Below are 20,449 nucleotides of genomic sequence, written 5' to 3'. Positions count from 1 at the left end.
GATCCTCCTGTCTCAGCCTCCTGAGTTCTGGGATTACAGGTGTGCACCACCATATCTGGCTCCTACTTTTTATTTAAACAATACATTTTGTACTTTTCCCCCATATTAGCGCATGGAGATATAAACTATTCTTTCAGTCCATTGGATAGGAAGCCATAATATTTTTTTGGTACAGAGGCTCAAACTCAGGACCTTGTGCTTTCGAGGCAGGCAGCGGAACCACTGAGCTAAATCCCCGGCCCAGGAAGCCATAATATTAAAAGGTTTTATTATTTCTGCTTTCTTATAGTTGTTGATCATATGAATATACATTTTTACCTATTCATTACTTTCCTTGTACCAAATTCTTTTTTTTTGCGGAACCAGGGATCAAACTCAGGACTTTGAGCTTGCCAAGCAGGCGGGGCACCACTGAGCTACATCCCAGCCCTTGTACCAAATTCTTTTTTTTTTTTTTTTTTTGGTACCAGGGATTAAACTCAGGACCTTGTGCATGCAAGGTGGGTAGGGTGCCACTGAGCTAAATTTCCAGCACTCCTTGTACCAAATTCTTAAAATGGATTAGTTGGATTAAGGAACTTGCACTTCTTAAAGGCACTGGTATGTATCAGAAAAATAAACTCAGTTTTTATTCTCATCATGGAGTATAAAGAATGCCTATTTTGGGCCAGGGATTTAGCTCAATGGTGCTGCCTGCCTTGCAAGTGCAAGGTCCCGAGTTCGATAGCCAGTACCAAAAAAAAAAAGTGCCTATTTTGCCCAACTTTGTGCCTTGTGCCTGTCATCTGTGCACTTGAGAGGCTTAGGCAGGAGGATCACTTTGCATTGAGCTACAGCCTCAGCCCTTTTTCTTTTTTACTCTGAGACAGGGTTTTGCTAAGTTGCCCAGGCTGGGCTAGAATTTGGAATCCTCCTGATTCAGCCTCCTGAGTGCTGAGATTACAGGTGTGTGTCCCCCCCCCCCCCCCCCCCGGCTGAAATACATTTTTGGGCATAGTGTGGTCACTATTGCTGAAAGCCATTTATTAGGCAGTCCACTTTTCCCTTCTTCAAAACCACTTTCAATATATACTAAATTATCATATGTATATATACCCATAGGTAATTTTCTGGTCTCTGTCTCATATTTCATGGATCTGTTAGTCTTCTCTAAGCCAATAAATCCCTTACTGTTTAATTGTTTTACTTTTATAATTTGTTCTGGCATCTGGCAGGGCAAAGCCATTGTTACATTGTTTGTCTTTTCAAAACTTCCTTGGCTACTGACATGTATATAGTCTTCCAGATGAAATTTAATCAATTTACCAAGTACACACATACTCCTTGCTGGGACTAAATGACACCTATAAATTAATGTGGGATAAATCTAGTTCTTAAAACATTGAATTTTCCTACTCTACTCATGTACAGGATTTACCTCTCCATTTTTAAATTTTCTTTTATGTCATTTAAAGACTTCATGATTTTCTTGGAGATTTTTCTACAGCTAATGTAATCATTTCCCCAAATGTATTTAATAACTATGTTACAGAACGAGGAGAAAGCTGGTTTTTTTGTTTTTTTTTCCAGGGCTGGAACCCAGTGCTGGGCTGAGGTGCTGTGCATTTGGACCATTAAGCTACAGTCCCAGCCCACAGAGTTAATTACAATTATAACTGTACAAGATCAACATTGAAATCAGTAGTTTCAGGCTAGAGGTGTGGCTTAGAGGGCCTAGAATGCCAGGGACCATGGATTCAATCTGAACACTGAAACAGCAATGTAAAGATAATTATCTCTCCAGTGTTAATTATGTAGCTCTCCCCATCACAGCTCTGCCTAGCCCAGTAACCAAATATAAAAATCTGAGCCACTTTCTTATGGTTCATCAGTTGATTATCTTTAGGCAGTTTGTCTTACCATCTTCAAATAATCATCAGTTTTAAATATGCACACCTTGCTCATCATGGTGGAGCCCACCTGTAATCCTAGTATTGCTTTGTTTTGTTTTTGTTTTTGATACCGGGGATCGAACTCAGGACCTTGCACTTTTGAGGCAGGCGGCAGAATCACTGAGCTAAATCCCCGGCCCCAAAAGATTTTTTTTTTTTTTTTTTTTGTGGTACTGGGGATCGAACTTGGGTCCTTGCGCTTGCACAGCAGGTGGCGAAACCGCTGAGCTAAATCCCCAGCCTGTAATCCTAGTATAATCAGGAGGCTGAGGCAGGAGGATAGCTTCAAGTTCAAGATCCTGAGGTTGTCCCTGGACAGCTTCTGCAGACTGGACATGGGGTCCGGATCTTGGGGAGCCACTCGGGGTGCACAGTGGTGCGGGTGGTTGGAGGGGCAGAGCTTGCAGGAGTGAGGCTGTGACTGTGATGCCTGAGGTCACCATCCCCCTGCACCCCAGCAGAGGGCGCTAGGCGGCCCAGGTTGAGTGCAGCTTGAATGCGATGCTGGACTCATACGATGCATGGAGTAGGTGTTTGGCAGGGTTTTGAGGGTGGCCTGGGGCTGGGGACCTGGGACAAGCCATCTTCTCTTGGTCCCAGTGAGCCCAGAGTGGATCCAAGGTTGTCCTCCCTGGCCATACTGGGTGCAGCCTCAGCCTCATGGCACCAAAGTTGGCCTCGTGGAAGTCGCCAGCAACATGGGTGAGTTCTGGAGCGCATTTCACTCTAGTCAGTACTGGCCTCGACACACAGTACCTCCCTCCACTTTCTCATTCTGTCTCTGGAAATACTGCTGTGGGTTCCATGACAACCTGTACACCATGATTGATAGGGGTCATTCCCCCCCATCCCCCTTCTCTCTGTCTCTCTCGTTCAGGCTGGTCCTGAACAAGTGTGCACCACAAAGCCTGGCCTCTTTCTGCTTAGCCACTCTACTGATCTCCTTCAGGGTAAGGTGTCCTTCCTCTCTCACACAGTCTTTATGCCTTGTGGTTCTTCCGGCTCAGGTTTTTCTCTTCCTCCTCTCCCTCTCTCCCAACTTCCTCCTCCTCCTTTTCATTGGATATAATTCAAGTATAGCTCAGCATGTAGTTTGCATGCATGCGTGTGTGTGTGTGTGTGTGTGTGTGAGAGAGAGAGAGAGAGAGAGAGAGAGAGAGAGAGAGAGAGAGAGAGAGAGAGATCAAACCACTGAGCTATACCCCCAGCCTGTTGCCATTTCAGATGGGATCAGATGTTCTCAGGGTGGTATGGCTGTCAACGAGCCCATCACCATTTCAAAGCATGCAGTTCTATGGTGTGCAGTATATTCACAAAGTCGAGGAACTGTCGTCACTAATTCCAGAACATTTTTAGCGCCCCAGAAAGAAACTGTGCCATTTGATGTCTCTTATTGTCATTGAGCCTTCCCCGGCCCCAGGAACTACTGAGCCCCTTCCGGTCTGTGTGGATTTGCCTGGACTGGACATTCCATCCCCCAGAACCATGTGCTCTGGGGTCTTGTGTGACTGCCTTCCATGTGTACTGTGATTCTGAGATCATGCATGTAGTGGCATCTGGGCTTCCTGTTCAGAAGCTGCGGGGTGTTGGGTTGTTTCCACTTTTTGACGGTCATGAATAATGTTGCTGTGAGATTTGTGTGTAGTATTTTCAGTCCTCTTGGAGGCACAACTAGGATGGCATTTCTGGGTCCTGCAGGGCTCTCTTGAGCTGCGTGAGGAGCCCTCAAAGTGGTTTCCAGGCAACTGCACCATTTTACTGTCCTGCAAGCCAAGTCTGAGGGTCCTGATATCCACATCCTTGCCAGCACTGCTGTCGACGCTGGCCTCCTCGGGGCTGTGGAGGACACCAGAATGTGCTTTCATTGACCTTTCCCTGCTGAGAGATGTTAGCAGCTTTTTTCTGTGCTTAATGGTCATTTAATATCTCCTTTGGAGAAATATTTGCTCAAATCTTTACCCTTTTTTTTTTGAGTCAAGGTCTCACTATGTAGTCCAGGATGGCCTTGAGCTTTCAGTGATCCTCCTGCCTCAGCTTCCCAAGTGCTGAGACTACAGGTGTGCACCACCATGCCCAGCATCTTTGCTGATTTTAAATCGGTTATTTGTCTGTTTATTGTTCAGTTGTAAGAGTTCTTTTAAAATTATTTATTTTGGTTTTTTTGAGACAGGGTCTTGTTATGTAGCCCAGGCTGGCCTTCAACTTGAGGCTGTTCTCCTGCCTCAGCTTCCCAAGTGCTGGGTTTATAGGCACATACCATTGGACTCAGCAAGCAGAATTTGTCTTTTTGTGATTGATTTATTTCACTTGACGTAGTGTCTCAAAGTTATTCTCTATATGTTTTGGATACTAGTTGCTAATCAGATGCAAGATTTGCAAATATATTTTCTCATTCTGTGGGTTGTCTTTTTAAATGTCTTGATTATATCATTAGCATTACAAAAGTTTCTAATTTTTTTTTTGTATTAAATTCTTTTATTGGTACATTGTAGGTATACAACACAATTACATTTCTCATTGGGAAATGTACCTTTACATAATGCATCTTGGTTCTTATTTTTTCCCCATTCCTAGCCCTCCCTTCATGCCCTCCACCCTTCCCTATTTACAAAGACTTTATTTCCATTTTTTCCATGTCTCATCATTTTTCCTTTCCCTTCTTTCCTTTCCCCTGCCCCTCCCACTACCCCTACCCCTTTGGACCTTTTCTTCCTATTTTACATTATCGATTATTCTTTCTAATCATTGGTACATTTTGGGTATACAATATAATGACATTCATCATTGGAAATTTGCACCTTTACATAGTCTCTCTTGGTTCTTATTTTTCACCCTTGCTCAGCCCTCCCTTCAACCCCTGCAGTCCTCCCTATTTACAAAGATTTTGTTCCTATTTTTCCATTTTCTCATATTAATCCCATTCCCTTCTATCCTTTCCCCTAGCCCTCCCACTTCCTTCCCCTTTGCCCCTTTTCTTCCTATTTCACATTACCTATTATACATTTAGTCCTTATTTACACTTTCAGTTTCTCACACCAGAGAAACTATTCGGTATTTACACACATGTGTCCTATTTATTTCCAAAAGTTTCTAATTTTGATGGGCTGTCACTTACCTGCTTTTTCCTTGTTTCTTGCTCTTTTGGCATCATCTGTAAGAGACCATTGCCTAATGGATTATAAAGGTTTTCACCTGGGTTTTCCTTTAAATGTTTTATAGTTTCAGCTCTGACATTTTAGCTTCACTTTTCTACCTAGCGTGAGATAGTGTGAGATGCAGGGCCTGCTCCTTCATCAAGACCCAGCTATCCAGTGCTACTTGGGGAAAGATGATTCTTCCCCTGGTCTTGATGTTCTGTGGAGAGCTTTGCTCCTGTGTCCCTGCTTTCCTGTGGGATCTTACAAACTCCTCTTTCCATTTTGGGCCAATAACTTGGAAACCTGCCCCCCCGGTTGGACATCTCTTCTGAGCTCCTTAGTCCTGCATGGCTTGGGGTCTCCACCTACTTGGGTTTTCCTCCAGTGCTGGGGGTTGAACCCAGAGCCTTCTGTATGCCAGGCAAGTGCCTTACCACCGAGCTGGCCCAACATCTCCACCAGATGCCTCTCACACTCCTGTAAGACTGAACTTGTGGGCTGGGGACACAGCTTGCTGGTAGCGCACTTGCGCAGATCCCTGAGCTCACTGCCCAGCACTGAAGAAAAAAAAAAACCAAGACTGAGTTTGTGACTGTGTCCTCCCACTGTGCTCTTCCTCCAGCGCATTCCCCTACAGCACCGCATCTGACTGGCTAAGCTGGACACCTACTGAGTCCTGTTGCCATCTCTCCTTTGACTCACAGGCTACTGGTCACCGGGTCAGGTGGATTCTGCTTGGAAATACACATACTGGACCCATCCCTGCCCTCCATCCCCATCAACACCAGGTCCTAGAAGTCACTCTGCTGGGCTGCAGCCTCCTGGGTGCTCTGTCTCTAGCGCAACTTGTAAACACACACACAACATGAACGAGTCACACAGTGGACCCTCATCAGGCCACAAGATGACCGACAGAAGCTCATCCTTGTCTCACCAGCATTCACACTCCATGTCCCTGCCCCTCTTCTGTCCATTTACTTTGAGGCAAATCTGTATATTGCACATCCCCATTTCATCCTTCTTGGGTCCCCTCCCCCTATTATTTATTTATTTTTTGGCACCAGGGATAAAACTCGGGACCTTCCGCTTATGAGGCAGGTGGTGGCACCACTGAGCTAAATCCCCAGCCCTGAATTTGTTTCTTTTTTGAGAGAGGGTTTTGATATGTAGCCCAGGCTGGGCTTGAACTCACAGCGATCCTCCTGCCTCAGCCTCCTGAGTGCTGGGATTATAGGTATGTGGCACCCCACCCAGCTAGGCCCCCACTTCTTGTAAACTAATGACCAAAACCCTCCCTGTGCCCAAAGGGCCCTCATGGTCTGGCCCTGGTCACCTCCCCAGCCTTGTCGCTTACTGCCTCCCTGCTCACCTGCACCCTCCACACACAAAGGCTTTTTATGTCCACACTGCTAGCCTCCGGGCCCTGGCACCACAAAACCCTCAGCAGTCACCCCTCTCCCGCTGCTGCCCCCCTGCCAGACTGGTCGGCATTCTTTGGATGTCACTTCCCTGCCCTTGGCTGAGTCTGGACTCTGATCGCCTTCCTAGCACCCTCTGCTGCCCCTCACTGCCTGACCACACTGTTCGAATTATACGCTGCTCTGGGTAAATATTCACTCCCTGGCTGCCTCTTCAGCAGGCCTCCTTGGGCACAGGGCACCGGGCACTTACCCAGGGCTGGGTGCTTTGGAGGAGGACAGCGGAGAGGACAGGGCCATGTCCTGGGACAGGCGTCCTGACCTCCCTCCGTAGCCACCTGCAGCTCCCCGAGTCCTGGCTCTGTGTTTCCCTCACACATTTGTTTTCCACTCTGGGCTGAGATTTTCTTGCTCCTTTGCAGAGGAGAAACTGAAGCCCAGCAAGGAAGAGATAGTTCCAGGACTGTCCCTAGCCCTCGCCTCCTCCGAGGCCCAAGAGCCCAGCAGGTCCCCAGAGCCAGAGCAATGCTGCAGTGGGCGGGGGTGGGCGTGTGGGACACCGGGTGCTGGGGACAGAGCTGACTTGTCCCCGGAGTAGCCGCACCCCTGGCAGTGCTGAGCAGGGTGTCTGCATGGCAGAGGCTGTCTGTCCCCTGCCAGCAGAGTGGCTGCTGGACACACAGGGGAGCTCTGTCTCAGAGTGAATGCAGGTCTGTGTTTAGACTTGAAGGACCAGCTTCTTGTCTGGAATGGCCTGCCAAGAAAAAGTGGTCTGCCACCAGCCCAGGGCATCAGCTGGACTACCAGGCTGTGGCCAGGCGCGGCAGGAAACACTGGCGTCCCCAGGAGTGAAGCTTCCCATTTGTCCCTCCCTGTGTCTCTGCCCTTACTCTGCAGCCCTTGAGCTCTGGGCAGAAGGGAGGCAGCAACTGCTGGCCCCAAACCTGCAGTAGGGGGAGGAGCGGGGGGTTCCTAAATTTGATGGCTCGAGCTGTGTGAGTCTTTAGGTTCCAAAAGGAGTGGGAGAGCCAGGCTTGGTGGTAGATGCCTGGAATCCCAGTACTGAGGAGGCTGAGGCAGGAAGATCACCAAGAGTTTGAGGCCAGTGTAACTACACTCCAAGTAGAGGCCAGCCTGAACTACATAATGAGACCTTGTCTCAAAAAACAAAAAAGAGGAGGGCGGTGGTAGGTGGCCCAGGTGTAAGAGGTCTTTGCCACTGGCTCCTGCTTCCTTGGGCTGAAGTCCCAGAGCAGTGACTCAGGCATGGAGGCCATGTATGATCTTTGTGGGTCCTGTTGGGGCTTCGTGGTTCCCCAGTAATCACTTCCTTCAGGGACACTCAGTTGCCTGAGGGGTGTGGCTTGGTGATCAGGACTGGGAGATCCCCATCCACCCCAGACTGGTCCTCCACCTCCCTCAGACCCTCCGGTTGGAGAGAACCACCTCCCACCCCTCTGTGTGTAGAAGCACAGTCTCTGGGAGGTGTCAGAGTCACAGAGGTCTGAGTGAGGATGGAAGCGAACTGGCCGGCTGCAGTCACCCCTGCTTTTCTGTTGGGCAGAGAGCACCCCTGCTTCTGAGCCACACAGAGCTTAGGCTGGGGTTGTCTGTTGAGATGATGAGTTGTTGAGCACTTACTGCATCCCCGAGGCTGTGGGAGGCCTGGGGAGGAGAGTTGCTGGGGCTGAGCAAGGGGCCTACCTTGGGCAGGAAGAGAAGCAGGGCCCAAGCTCATCGACGAGCAGCCTCACGTCCCTACAGCAGTGATAGCCAAGCACCTGGCTCTGAATACCCTCCCACGAGAGGTTGCGCCTTTCCGGGGTGCTGAGAGCCGGGCCTGGGCAGGGAGGTTGGGGAGTAGGGAGAGGGGCTTGGGGCCCATTCACTCCGGTGGCCTGGTTGTCCATGCGGTGAAGTGAGAGGCCGGGCGATGGCCTGGCCGCCAAGGGCAGGATGCAGTGTTGGCCTGGCTCTCACTGTCCCAGCACCGTGGACAGGGTGGTCCTGGGGAGGAGCATCCCCAGGTTCTGGGCATCTGGACCCCAGAAGATTGGACCCACACTGGCTCCGAGCCGCTAGTTCCCCCAAGTGGCTGAGTTCTTTGAGGAGGGAAAAGGTCGGGCCTGCTCTAGGGAGGCCCACTCCCTGGGGCCCTCTGCATGATCATCTCAGCCTGAGACTTCACTTTTGTCTCTCACAAACCCCCTCCTCTGTGGTCTCCAGGGCAAGCCAGGGGCCGGCCCTGCACCTGGAAGCTACAGCCCTTCTACCCTGCAGGTTGAGCCCGTCTATGGAAAGAATGAAGCAGGAGGATGGCAGGGGGTTTGAGGCCAGCCTGAAACACATAGCTGAGACCCAGTCTCAAAAAACAAACACAACAGGATGCTGGCATCTCCCTTAGGGAACTAGAGCTCAACTGGGGGTTAGGCAGGATCAGGAGCCAGCTCTAGTCACCTCCCTTCTGCCTGCAGCCACCCAGGGAGGAAGTTTTCAGTTCTTGAGTCCCTTCCTCTTCCTGGCCTTGAGGCTTGTGGGTCTGACCCAGGCTTGGGACTCAGACAGACCTCCATGGAGTCCTGGCCCTGCAGGGACATGTCACAGAACCAGCTATCTCCGCCCTCCACCAGGGTGTCTCAGTGGTGCCTCCTGCCCTGTGTTACCTGTGCCCTGATGTCGGTCTTTGGGAAAACCAGGCATGGTGGTTTCCTGTTTGGCCAAAAGTGCAGTGGCACTGGAAGTGGAACTGGGGATTCATGGGCAGCCAAGGGGAGCAGACCCCCTTTGCTCTCTCTTGGACTTGGGGTGTGGGCTGTGGTCCCCTCTTGCCTCATGCTAGATCCCCCAGGGGCAGCCAGAGTTTTGCTGTGTGGGTGGTGGCTGGGGTCATTTAGGGGGGTCTTGGAGGGAACCGCTGGTCCTCCATACGCCCCCCCCCCCCCAGTCTCACAGCTGAGTGGGAGAGGGAAAGGAAACCGAGCACATCCAGCCCAGGTGTCTTCCAAGCCCTGCATGGGAAGTCAGGGTTGTGACCGTGCGGGGGCCTGGCCCTCCCTTTTCTAGGGGAGCTGAGTGGGGTGGCTGGAGTGGGACCCAGAGAGTGTCCCCCAACTTAGTACTGCACTTCTTACACTATGAGATTCAGCAATGGGGTTTCTCCCCTTTTCTGGTCGGTGCAAAGGGCAAACAAAGCCTTTGTCCTAGGGTGGAATGTGTACTCAGAAAATAAAAAGTGGGGTGTAACTTCTGATAAAGTGCGGAGGTAGCAGTAATAGGATTATTTTTGCAAAAGAAGAAAATTACCTTTTGTCCTCCAGTTTCAGCCTGTTCATGAGGATGAACCTGACTCTGTTCCCATGACCCTAGTTTGCCCTTAGGAAGGGTCTTGATGTGCAGCTCCTGGGCTGTGTGGCAGGATATGACATCTCCTGTGAAGGACACAGTGTGGCTCAGAGCCAGCCTCTGCCACATGGGACAGCTGTCTTGTCACTTCCTTGGCGCACCTGGGGAACGGGCTGCATGGCCTCACCTGCAAAGGAAATCTTTGTTGACACAGGGACACCTGGAACGGTCACAATGACCTTGAAATTCATGAGGGATAGAGCAAAGGCTCAGGAAGTTCAGAGCCTCGGTCTCCAGCCCAGGCAGGTGGCCTGGCCTCAGAGAGCAAGAGCTACAAAGAAACAATGGGAGGGGGGAAGGGTTCTTCCAGTGGTTTCTCTCTTTTTTTTGGTACCTGGGATCAAACTCGGGACCTTGCACTTGCGAGGCAGGTACGGAACCACTGAGCTAAATCCCCGGTCCCTCCAGTGGTTTCTTAACACTGGCTGTAGGTTTAAAAATCACCTGGGAACCTTTAAAAGCCTGAAGCTGAACCTATCTTGTGACCCAGCAATTCCATCCTAAGTGTTTACCCACGAGAGTGAATACTTATGCTGCTGGAATTTTCAGTGCACTTTCATAATAGGCAAAACCTGTGTGGTGGATTGGCTCAATCCTCCCGTGTTTGGAAGGTGATTGGACTCCCAGGGGCCCTAGTTGACTTCCTATCGGGAGATGAGGCCTGATTGGAAGAGACCGTTTCTGGGGCGTGGCCTGGAAGGGTTTATCTTCCCCCAGCTCCTCCCTTGTCTCCTTGCTTCCTGTCCAACAGGGTGTGAGCAGCTCTTCTTCACCAGGCCGTCTGCCATGCTGACTGCCTTGGAGTCAGCTGACCGCGGACTGAAACGTGAGCCAGAATAAACCTCTCCTTCCTTCAGTTGTGGGTGTCAGGTATTTTGTCCCGGCAACGAGCGACGTGATTGAGACAACCTGAAACTGCCCCTGTCCATTAATAGTAAAATGAAAAACTAAATCGACACAAAGCAATTCTAAATGCTAGTGAGAATGCACAGTTTGCAGTTCCACGCAGCACTGCATACAATTCTTTCCAGTCTGTTGCCGAGTGAAAGCAACCACATGAAAGAGTACATAGGGTCTAGGTCTGTCCGCATGAATTCGCCAAGGAGGAAAGGCCTGTGTTGTTGGGAGTCAGGACGATGGTTCTCCTTGGACACAGCAGGCAGGAGTGAAATAGAAGGAGCAGGAGAGTTCTGAGAGGCTGGTCCCCGTGTCTGTGTTGTTGAAATCATTTAACTGTACACTTATTTATGTGCATTTTCCATATGTAAATTATACTGTAACAACAAGTTAAAATACGAATAGTCACTTAAATGCTACCCCTAGAGTGTCTGATATAACTGGTCTGAAATAAGGCTCAGATTTTTTAAAAAAATTTTTGTGTCACTGTTGATGAAACCCAGGGCCGTCACACTGAGGTACACCCCAGTCCTGTTTTTATTTTTTAAATTTTAACACAAGGTCTCACTAAATTGCTCAGGCTGAGCTTGAACTCTTAATCCTCCTGCCTCAGCCTCCTGAGTGCTGGGATTACAGGCTTGCACCACGATGCCCAGCTTCTGAAGTTCCATTGAGGCAGATGTGCACCCAGCTCCTTGTCCCTGATAGCTGCTCCCGTGGCTCCTGGGTTGGCTTTCTTGAGGGCTGTGCTGCACTGTGTTTTGTTTGGAGAACAGGGCTGTGTTCACATCTCTCCTGGAGATCACAGAGGCCTGGTGCTCTGGCTGGCAGCAGGAGGTACCCAGAGGACCACCCACTGCCAGCCTTGGGCCAGGCCCAGCCTGTGACTACACAGGCCCCACCTGCTTAGGCGCCTGGCCTGGCTGAGGTTTCTGCCTCGAGTCATCTGTGGGCGCCACTGCTGTCAGAGCTGGCTGAGTCCTGGAGGGAGGTGTGGCCCATGGTTAGGTGGCTGGGCCTGGTGAGGGGCCTGGCAAGTCTGGGGGCATTGCCTGGCACAGACAGGCAGGGGACATTGTAGTGGACACTCACCCTGAGTGTCCACCCAAGTACCCACCCCATCCTGTCCCATCCACTTTGCCCTTTTGTGCGCCTCTGCCTCCCACCCAGCTAGCTCCCCTTTGGTCTGTCTGTCAGCCAGTGTGGACTGAGTTCCTTGTGGTGGGGCCAGGCTCCTAGAGGAAGGACCTAGCTGTGGGTGACGCTGCCAGCTCCTGTCCATTCCTCCCCTCCTTTCCTGCTGGCTCTCACTCATTCTCTGTGGCCCTTCACTCAGTTGACTGAGTGTGACAGGGTCTGGTTGTGTAGTTCAGGCTGGCCTTGAACTCTGTGGCTTAGTCTGGTCTCAAACTCATCCGGATCCTCTAGCCTCAGCTTGCTGAGTGCTGGGATTGATTACAGGTGTGTGCCACCACGCCCAGCCCCTTCACTTTTACTACCTTGTTCTTCTCCATTTAGGTGTCATCAGTTCTCTTTCTTTTTAAATTTAATTTTATCCCATTTCCCCCCTCAAGTCCCTTCCCCTCCCTATGCACAAAAGCTATTTTCCTTCTGTTTTCACTTTTTTCTCGTCCCTTCCTTTCCTTCATCCTCTCTCCTCCTTTGTTCCCCTTCCCATTTGAACACTTTCTTCCCATTTCCCAACATCCATTATACCTTTCAGTCCTTATTTCCACATTCAGTTTCTCATATCAGAGAAACAATGCAGTATTTAAACACGTGTCCGATTTATTTCACTTGAGTATGGTCTCAAGGTCCATCCATTTAGCTATAAATGTCTGAAGCTAATCCCTCTTTATTGTAGACTAGTACTCCATTGCATAAAAAAACCTTTATCTACTCATCAGTTGATGGGCACTTGGGTTGTTTCCAAGACTGAGCTATTATAAATTGTGCTGCTATAAACATGGGTGTGCATATATTGCTGTGGTATGATGCTTTTAATTCTTTTGGGAAGATACCAAGAAGGAGAATAGCTGGGTTAAATGGAACCTCTAGTTTTAGTTCTTTGAGGAATCTCCACACTGATTTCCACAGTTGCACCAGTCTGCACTCCCACCAACAGTGGAGAGGGTTTTTTTTCCCCACAGCCCCTCCGGCATTTGGATTTTTAAAATTTATTTATATATTAATTGGTACATTTTTAGGTATACAATACATTTACATTTATCATTGGGTGTTTGTACCTGAACATGATGAATCTTAGTTCTTATTTTTTCCCCATTCCCTGTGCGTCCTTCACCCCCTCCACCCTTCCCTATTTACATAGATTTTGTTTCCATTTTTTTTTCTTATAATTATTCCTTTCCCTTCTTCCCTTCCCCCTTCCCCTCCTGCCACCCCTACACCTTTGGACCTTTTCCTATTTCAAATTATCAATTATTTGTTTTAATCATTTTCATCCTTATTTACACTTTCAGTTTCTCACACTAGAGAAACTATTCGGTATTTACACATGTGTGTCCTATTTATTTCATTTAGGAGGATGGCCTCAATATGCCTCCATTTAGCTATAAATGACTCTAGTTTCTCATTCTTTATGGCTGAGTAGTACTCCATTTTATTAAAAAAACACATCTTCTTCATCCAGTCTCCAGTTGGTGGGCCCTTGGGCTGCTTCCAAGCTTTAGCTATTACAAACTGTGCCGCTATAAACATGGGTGCACATATATCAGTGTGGTATGATTCTTTTAATTCTTTGGGGAAGATACCCAGCAGGGGAATAGCTCGGTCAAATGGGACCTCTAGCCCTAGTTCTTTGAGGTATCTCCATACTGATTTCTACAGTGGTTGCACCAGTCTGCACTCCCAACAACAATGGAGAAGGGTTCCTTTCTCCCCACAGCCCTGCCAGCATTTGCTATTGGTTGATTTCATGATAGCAGCCATTCTTTGTGGGGTGAGGTGGAATCTCAGTGTTGTTTTCATTTGCATCTCTTGAATGACCAGTGATGTTGAACATTTTTTCATATATTTATTTGCTGCTTTTACTTCTTTGTCTGAGAAATGTCTGTTCATTTCAGATGCCCATTTTTGAATTGGGTCTTTGAATTTGGGGGGGTCTGATTTTTTCAATTCTTTATATATTCTCGATAGTAGACCTTTGTCCCTCCAGCATTTGTTATTGATTGACTTCTTTTTTTTTTTTTTTTTGGTACCAGGGATCAAACTCGGGTCCTTGTGCTTGTGCAGCAGGTGGCGAAACCACTGAGATAAATCCCTGGCCCCTGGTTGACTTCTTGATAGCAGCCATTCCTTCTGGGGTGAGGTGAAATCTCAGCATTGTTTTCATTTGCATCTCTCGAATGACCAGTGATGTATATTTTTTCATATATTTATTTGCCATTTCTACTTCTTCATCTGAGAAATATGTATTCATCTCAGATGCCCATTTTTGGATTAGGTCTTTAAATTTGGGACATCTGATTATTTGAGTTCTTTATATATTCTAGATGGTAGTCCTTTATCTGAATATCAGCGCTCTCTCTCTCCTTCCTCTCTTCCTTCACTTAAACACTGTGGGCTGGCTGTGTGCTGGGCATGCAGAGACTTACAAGCTCAGAGTCCAGGGAGGCAGTTGTCTAAAGAGGCAGGCACAGTAAGCTTTCACAGAGGAGGTGACATTTGGACTGGGATTCCAGGGGGAGCCATGTGTGGGCACTGGTGAGGAAGGCAAGGTGCCCGGTGAGCCACTTGGGAGGGGGACAGGCAGCTACGCTGTTGAGAAACAGGAAGCCAGTAAGGCCAGTTGAGGGTGGTGGGGACTGAAGGACATTAGGGAACAGTGACAGGAGCACATGTGGACCCTGGGGGCAGAGAGGCAGGTGTGGTGAGGATGCTGTCACAGGGGCCTCGTCCCGGGGGTCTACACTTGGCCTCTGGGTCCCCCACTCACTTCCTACCCTCTCAGTGTGACCCTTGTCATCTCCCTGTGCGGATCGTCTGTCCCTTCCCTGTTCTCTCGGCGTGACAGGATTTGTGGGAGGCATGGAGGAGAGGGCAGGGGCTGGAGAGGAGGCAGCCCCTGTCCTGCCATCAGACTGGGCAGTGGGGTGGGGTTCCAGGCCTCTGTGCGCTTTTAATGTCAGAGATACCACCATTCCCCTGCCCCATCCTCCTCATGACAGGAAAAATTTTTGTGGCTGTGACTGAAAAATTATAGGCTTCAGGACCCTGAATGCTGACATGAACTCCATAGTGTGAACATGGGGATGGATGGGTAGGAAGTGTGGTTTATGACCTGTCGTTAGGAGTGAGCAGCTGGCCGGGGGAAAGGGTTGTGGGGGAGTGGAAAGAGGCTGCCAGCAGGGTGGGGCACAAGGCTGAGCTCGGAGCTCTTGAAACCCCAAGGCTCTCTGGGTCAAGGCCCAGTGGTTCTTGGGTCCCTTCTGCCTGAGGGGCTCTACCATGTGTGCTGGATGACCACTCTGCCCCTGGACCTTTGCATGTGACATTACTCCTGTTATTTTCATCTAAACAAGTGTCTTAATCACGTTGTCCGGTATGCATGGTGACAACACTGACTGGTTCCTGGGTCGGGATTCTTTTTTTTTTTTTGGTACCGGGGATCGAACTTGGGGGCAGGCCCCAAAACCACTAAGCTAAATCCCTGGCATAAGGGATTCTTGATCAAGTATAGAAATAAAGGAGCAGAGTCCAAAGAAATTGCAAAGTGAAAGCAAGATTTATTGCAAGTGAACAGGCTTCTCTGAAGAGGAGAGGCCCCAGAACTGGGAGTCCGGTGCTCCCATTGAACCGGGCTCAATTTATGGTGGTTTGAGCAGCCCCGCCCCCTGGGTGGTGTGGTGTGTTCCTGCAGTGGAGCTTGATCTTGGATTGATTCCCCCGCTTGTGGCCAGGCGTCCACGAGAACGGAAGGGCACTTGTGATTGGCCTAGCGTGGTGTTTCACAAGCTCAGAACAGTGTTCCGGTTGGTTCGTGCTTGGAGCCAAGTAGGCTTGGCTCCTGCCTTCCCTGCCCTGAAACTGTTGCCCTGCATCTGTTTCATCCCTGCTTGTTTTGTACAGGTTTCACCACTACCCCCGCCCCCCAGGTCTGCTTCCCTGTTCTAACCCTGCCTGTGGACCCGTGTCCCTACAGCGTTCTTGTGGCTGAGACACAATGCCTGGCATCTACAGCTGAAAGGAGGGGAGGCTTATTTTGGCTCACAGTGACAGTCATGGTCCGCTGGTTCCTGGGGATCCATGTTGGAGGAAGGGCTGCTCATGGCATGGTGGACAAGAAGAGGAGCGTTAAGGGAGGAGCAGGGCAGGGAGAGAAACCCTTCCAGCCCACGCCCCCAGGGACCGACTGTTCCCACCAGACCCCGACTCCTAACAGCGAGTCAGCTATGAGCCCCGTAATCTGGTCACCTTCTGAAGATCCTGCCTGTGAGCACACGAGGCTTTAGGGGGACCTCTAGATCTAAACCGTAGCAACAAGCAAACCCTGCAGGGGGAGAAGTTGTGACTCAGTAGTAGAAAGTCAGAATCGAAGATCATTTTTTGGAAGCAGTGTAAGTTTCCTCACTGTGGCCACAGGGAAGGTCTGTGGCCAACGCAGTTGTCAGGGGAGAGATGGGAAGCACTGGATTGTCACCATCCTGTTGATGCCTTGGAAAAAGGTTGCATTTGGTCTAAAGATATTTGAGAGCCCTTTGTGCCTGCATGTGCGGCTCCAGTTTATTGCGGTGATTTTCTTCACGGAGATGCTGTGGTTACCTGTCCTTCTCTCAGCCTGAAGCCCCAGCCTCACCCTCAGCTCGCTGACACTGCATACAATCAGCACGACAGGATGTCTACTGTGTGCCCAGCCCCGGGCTCCAGGAGGCCAGTGATGGATGGGGCAGAGTCCCTGACCTCCTGGAGCCTCTGGAAGTGGACGGTCATGGCAGGCTGACACCATGTGACAAACATGAGAGGAGACTTCCAGTTGGATACTGTGAGTCCCAGAAACAGAGGCTCCTTACCCAGGCTACAGACAGCTGAGGGACGGTGTCCCCGAGCAAGTCATGTTTGGACCTAAGGATGCTTTCAGTTTAGAATGCAGGCAAAGGCATGGTCATCCATGCAAGATTGTAAAATCTGTGCAAGATTTTTATCCTTCACAGTTTATGGGCTCAGCTTCCTGTTCTCTGGGAACCCCTTGGTGTCTGTGTCAGCCCACGAGGGTCTGTGTGTCCCCTGAGCTCCTGCAGCCCTGAAAACTTAAATCACACTTTGTAGTGCACAGTAACAGGGCATTATAGACTGCTCACAGATGTGATTCCAATCGTTAATATATATTTGAGAAAAATTCTAGCCTACCAGTAGGCAGAAAGACAAATGAAGACAACACATACTCATCAAATTGGCCAACATGAAAAGACAAACATGTAGAGTAAGGCTTGGATGTGGGGAATGGGGGCCTCACAGAGCACTGATGGCTGGTACCTTGGTACAACACCTGGAAAGCCATTGAAGGTGGCTCTAAAGAGCTTGAGAAATTTCTTTCTTTCTTTCTTTCTTTTTTTAAATGAGGCAGGGTCTCACTATGTAGTTCAGGCTGGCCTGGAACTCACAGCGATCCTTCTGCCTCAGCAATCTAAGTGCTGGGATTACAGGCATGTGCCACCATAGCTGGCAAAATTTCCATCCCTTTTTTTTTTTTTGTACCAGAGATTGAACTCAGCATCTTGTGCTTTCGAGGCTGGCGTTGGCACCACTGAGCTAAACCCTCAGCCCCAAATTTCCATTCTTGATCCACTAGTTGCACTTCTGAGAAATAATCCCAGGAGTGGGCAATGACATGGGGACTTTCTCATGAAATCATGTTAATCAACAAATTAGGGTACACAGATTATGCGTTACACAGCTCATTTCTTTGCATTATACATTTGTGCATCCATTTTTCTTTGATTTTTTTAAGGGAATTTTAAATGGATGATTTTGATCTCATACATATTTTGCATTTATCATATTCCTTATAAAGAACATTAAACAATCAAGGTAAAAGCCTCTGTGAAGCATGAAATGATGGAACCAAGTAAATCCAGAAATAAACTTTGGGAGTCAAAGGGTCAAATCACTACCGTCGTGTGTCACTTCATAAGATCCAGCTAATAGGGTCACACTTGGCTTATAATGGGGAAATGTTCTGAGAAATGTGTGGTTAGACGATTTTGTTGTGCCAACATCATAGATTGTGTGTGCACAGACTAAGACAGCTGTGCTGCAGTCTCAGGGGACCGCCATCATTTATGTGGTCTGTTCATTGGCGACCGAATTGTCATCATGCATCACGTGACTATGCATGTCAATATATTGGCCAATGCTGAGCATATAGGTCACCAAGCCATATACCTGTGGCTGGGCTGATTTTGTGGGTACAGTTGCCTGGCTCTTTAGCTTGACAGTAGGCATAGCCTGTGCCTGGATGGGTCTCAGTTTCCTGATGTGTGCATGGTTTGCTGGGACAGAGCGAGACTGAATTATCTCTGTGGGTGCCGGCAGATCTTGGCCTTGGAGTAGAGAACTTTGATGCACTCCAGCCTCAGAGCAAAGTGTGACTAAGCATTTGGGACTCTTAGGTTTCAGGTTCCAGCTCCTTATTTGCAGAGGGACCCCAGCACAGGACCTTGTGACCTATTCTATGTCCCCACCCTGCCCTGCCTTGGCCCTGCTCTTTGGCCACCTTGCCTTCCCTGGTCAGCCCCTGGTCCACTCCCTCTGGGCTGGTTTGATACCTCAGGCTCTACTGATGCCAAGCCTGGAGGGGCAGGGACAGGGACCCTATTCTTGGGAGCTGTTGGCAGAGGCAAGAATGGAGGCCACTGGGGAGCCCTACTTGCCTCAGGAAAAGAGTATCTCCTCCCTCCTGGGCATCTTTGAAAGGGTCTGGCTCTCATGGCCGAGGTGTCCTGCCCATTGAAGGTGACTGAGACTACTTCCTGATCTGGAGCAACCCCACCCCTTCCAGCCACTGTCAGCTGTGGGGTGACCGAAGTCCACTGTTCCATCAGCGCCTCGGCTGTGATAAGGCTTCCCGTGCCTAGCAGCCTTCCCAGTACCTGGCAGTTTACAGTAACACTGCCCACGGACTTCAGGAACTCTTGCTTTCAGCTGAGAGAGACCTTCAGAGACTCCCTCCCCGAGGGCCTTCTCAGGGCAGAATTGCAGCCCCAACTCTGCCTGGCCTAGCAGCTGCCTGGAGCTCACATGAGGAAGAGGTTGATTTTCCTTCAGGTCTAGGCATTAGCTGAACCTCAGGCTTCCTAGAGAGATGTGTGTGAGATGTGTCACTCTGTCACCATTGCCTCCTAGGGCCAGGCTTGGGAGGGGGACAGACACAGCTGCCCTGGGCTACTGCCCTGGGCTAAGTGGTGCTGGTAGGGAAAGATGTCCCCATCAAGCTGCGCCTCCTGAAGTAGGCCTGTTTCTCCCTAGCGATCGACAAATGAACAGAAAGACAGCTGCTTTGAAGAGCCCTGTGACCTACACAGAGAAACCAGACAGTGGCCAGGAGCCCCCAGACCGCCGCAGGTGAGGCCCCTTTCTACTCAGAGCTATGCACAGATTGGGGTGGGACGTCCTCATAGGTAACTGTCAGCCAGGGAACCTTAAAGTGGAATCATGGCCCCTTAGCGAGTCTGTCAGGCTGGCCATGGACGGCCTGAGGCCTCTTCCTCCCACCCTTCCACCTGTCCTGGTGCACTGGGACCTAGCAGAGTCCAGGCTTCTCGGGTTACCAACCTCCTCCCTGCCCACCTGTCCTCAGGCCAACCTGCCCAAGGCAAAGGTTTGCATTTCAGTGCCACCCCCTGCCCCCCAGCCTGGTGGCTTTAGTCAGGTGAGTGGGTGCTGAGCTCCTCACTGCAGAGCCCCAGGCCATGCAAGGCAGCTACAAGGAGGGCAGGTCTGCTGGGATCATGGCCCACGGCCTGGCCCTGAAGCTGTGAGTCAGACACTTCCATTTTTCCCCAGCCCGGACTGGTCTCATCCCTGTGCTGCCTGCTGTAGAGAGATGGGAGGGAAAGGGTGGGCAGCATCTTGGGATTCTGAGCTTAGTCCAAGCCTGCTCCTGAGATGGGAGGAGAGGCTGCTGGCTGGGAAGGGGGGGCTCTTGGCACCCCTCCCTGCATCTCAGGCTGTGCTTTCCCGGGGACAAACTGCACGCCTACCAAATGTGTCATCTTGCCATGTCCCCTAGAGAAGGGTCCTGGTCTCCAGCCTCCACTCCAGCCTTCGGGCTCAAAGCCAGGGTGGAATGGGCCCCAAGGATGCAAGGGTGGGACTCAAGGGTTGCTTGTCCAAAAATGGAATGTCTCCTTGCAGTCTGCACTGGCCAGAAGGCTTGAAGGGTGGAGAGATAAAGAAGTATGGCCGGGAAGGGGTGAGTATGTGGCTGCCTTTACAGCTTACGGGGGAGCGGCCTTGGACTGGCTGAAAAGGACTGGCTCCCTGGCCTATCAGGAGACCTGAACAGGTGTCACTGTCTGGGTGGGAATGCTGTGTTCCCCTCCAGTCCCAGGTTGCCTATCTGGACCCAGCGTTAGCTGCAGATGAGTTGTGCTTAGAACAGCCTCCATAGCCACCAGCTGTTTACTGGCTTCTCCATGTGTAGCCC

At 50.0% G+C, this 20,449-nt stretch overlaps 1 protein-coding gene across 11 annotated transcripts in view; it reads left to right on the top strand.

The window, feature by feature from the left end:
- Gramd2a (GRAM domain containing 2A) overlaps positions 1 to 20,449 on the top strand; it is a 38,518-nt gene that overhangs the window by 7,962 nt on the left and 10,107 nt on the right. For 4 of the 11 annotated variants that reach the window (XM_021236981.2, XM_087198946.1, XM_087198944.1 and 1 more), the window contains 2 exons: positions 19,270 to 19,365; positions 20,158 to 20,215. In XM_021236981.2, the coding sequence (XP_021092640.1) occupies positions 19,280 to 19,365; positions 20,158 to 20,215 (144 nt within the window). In that variant the 5' untranslated portion in view covers positions 19,270 to 19,279. Of the gene's footprint in view, positions 1 to 2,156; positions 2,634 to 9,290; positions 10,715 to 18,594; positions 19,108 to 19,269; positions 19,366 to 19,408; positions 19,778 to 20,157; positions 20,216 to 20,449 lie in introns of those variants that run through there. The other 7 variants (XM_087198943.1, XM_087198945.1, XM_087198942.1 and 4 more) reach the window with 6 other exon arrangements.

The sequence above is a fragment of the Heterocephalus glaber genome, unplaced genomic scaffold (genome assembly GCF_053883595.1).
Source record: "Heterocephalus glaber isolate CG9 unplaced genomic scaffold, H.glaber_assembly_v1.0 deba00001689, whole genome shotgun sequence".
NCBI classification, from domain to species: Eukaryota; Metazoa; Chordata; class Mammalia; order Rodentia; family Bathyergidae; genus Heterocephalus; species Heterocephalus glaber.
Note: the sequence above shows the minus strand (reverse complement) of the source record. Positions and strands in the feature narration are given on the sequence as shown.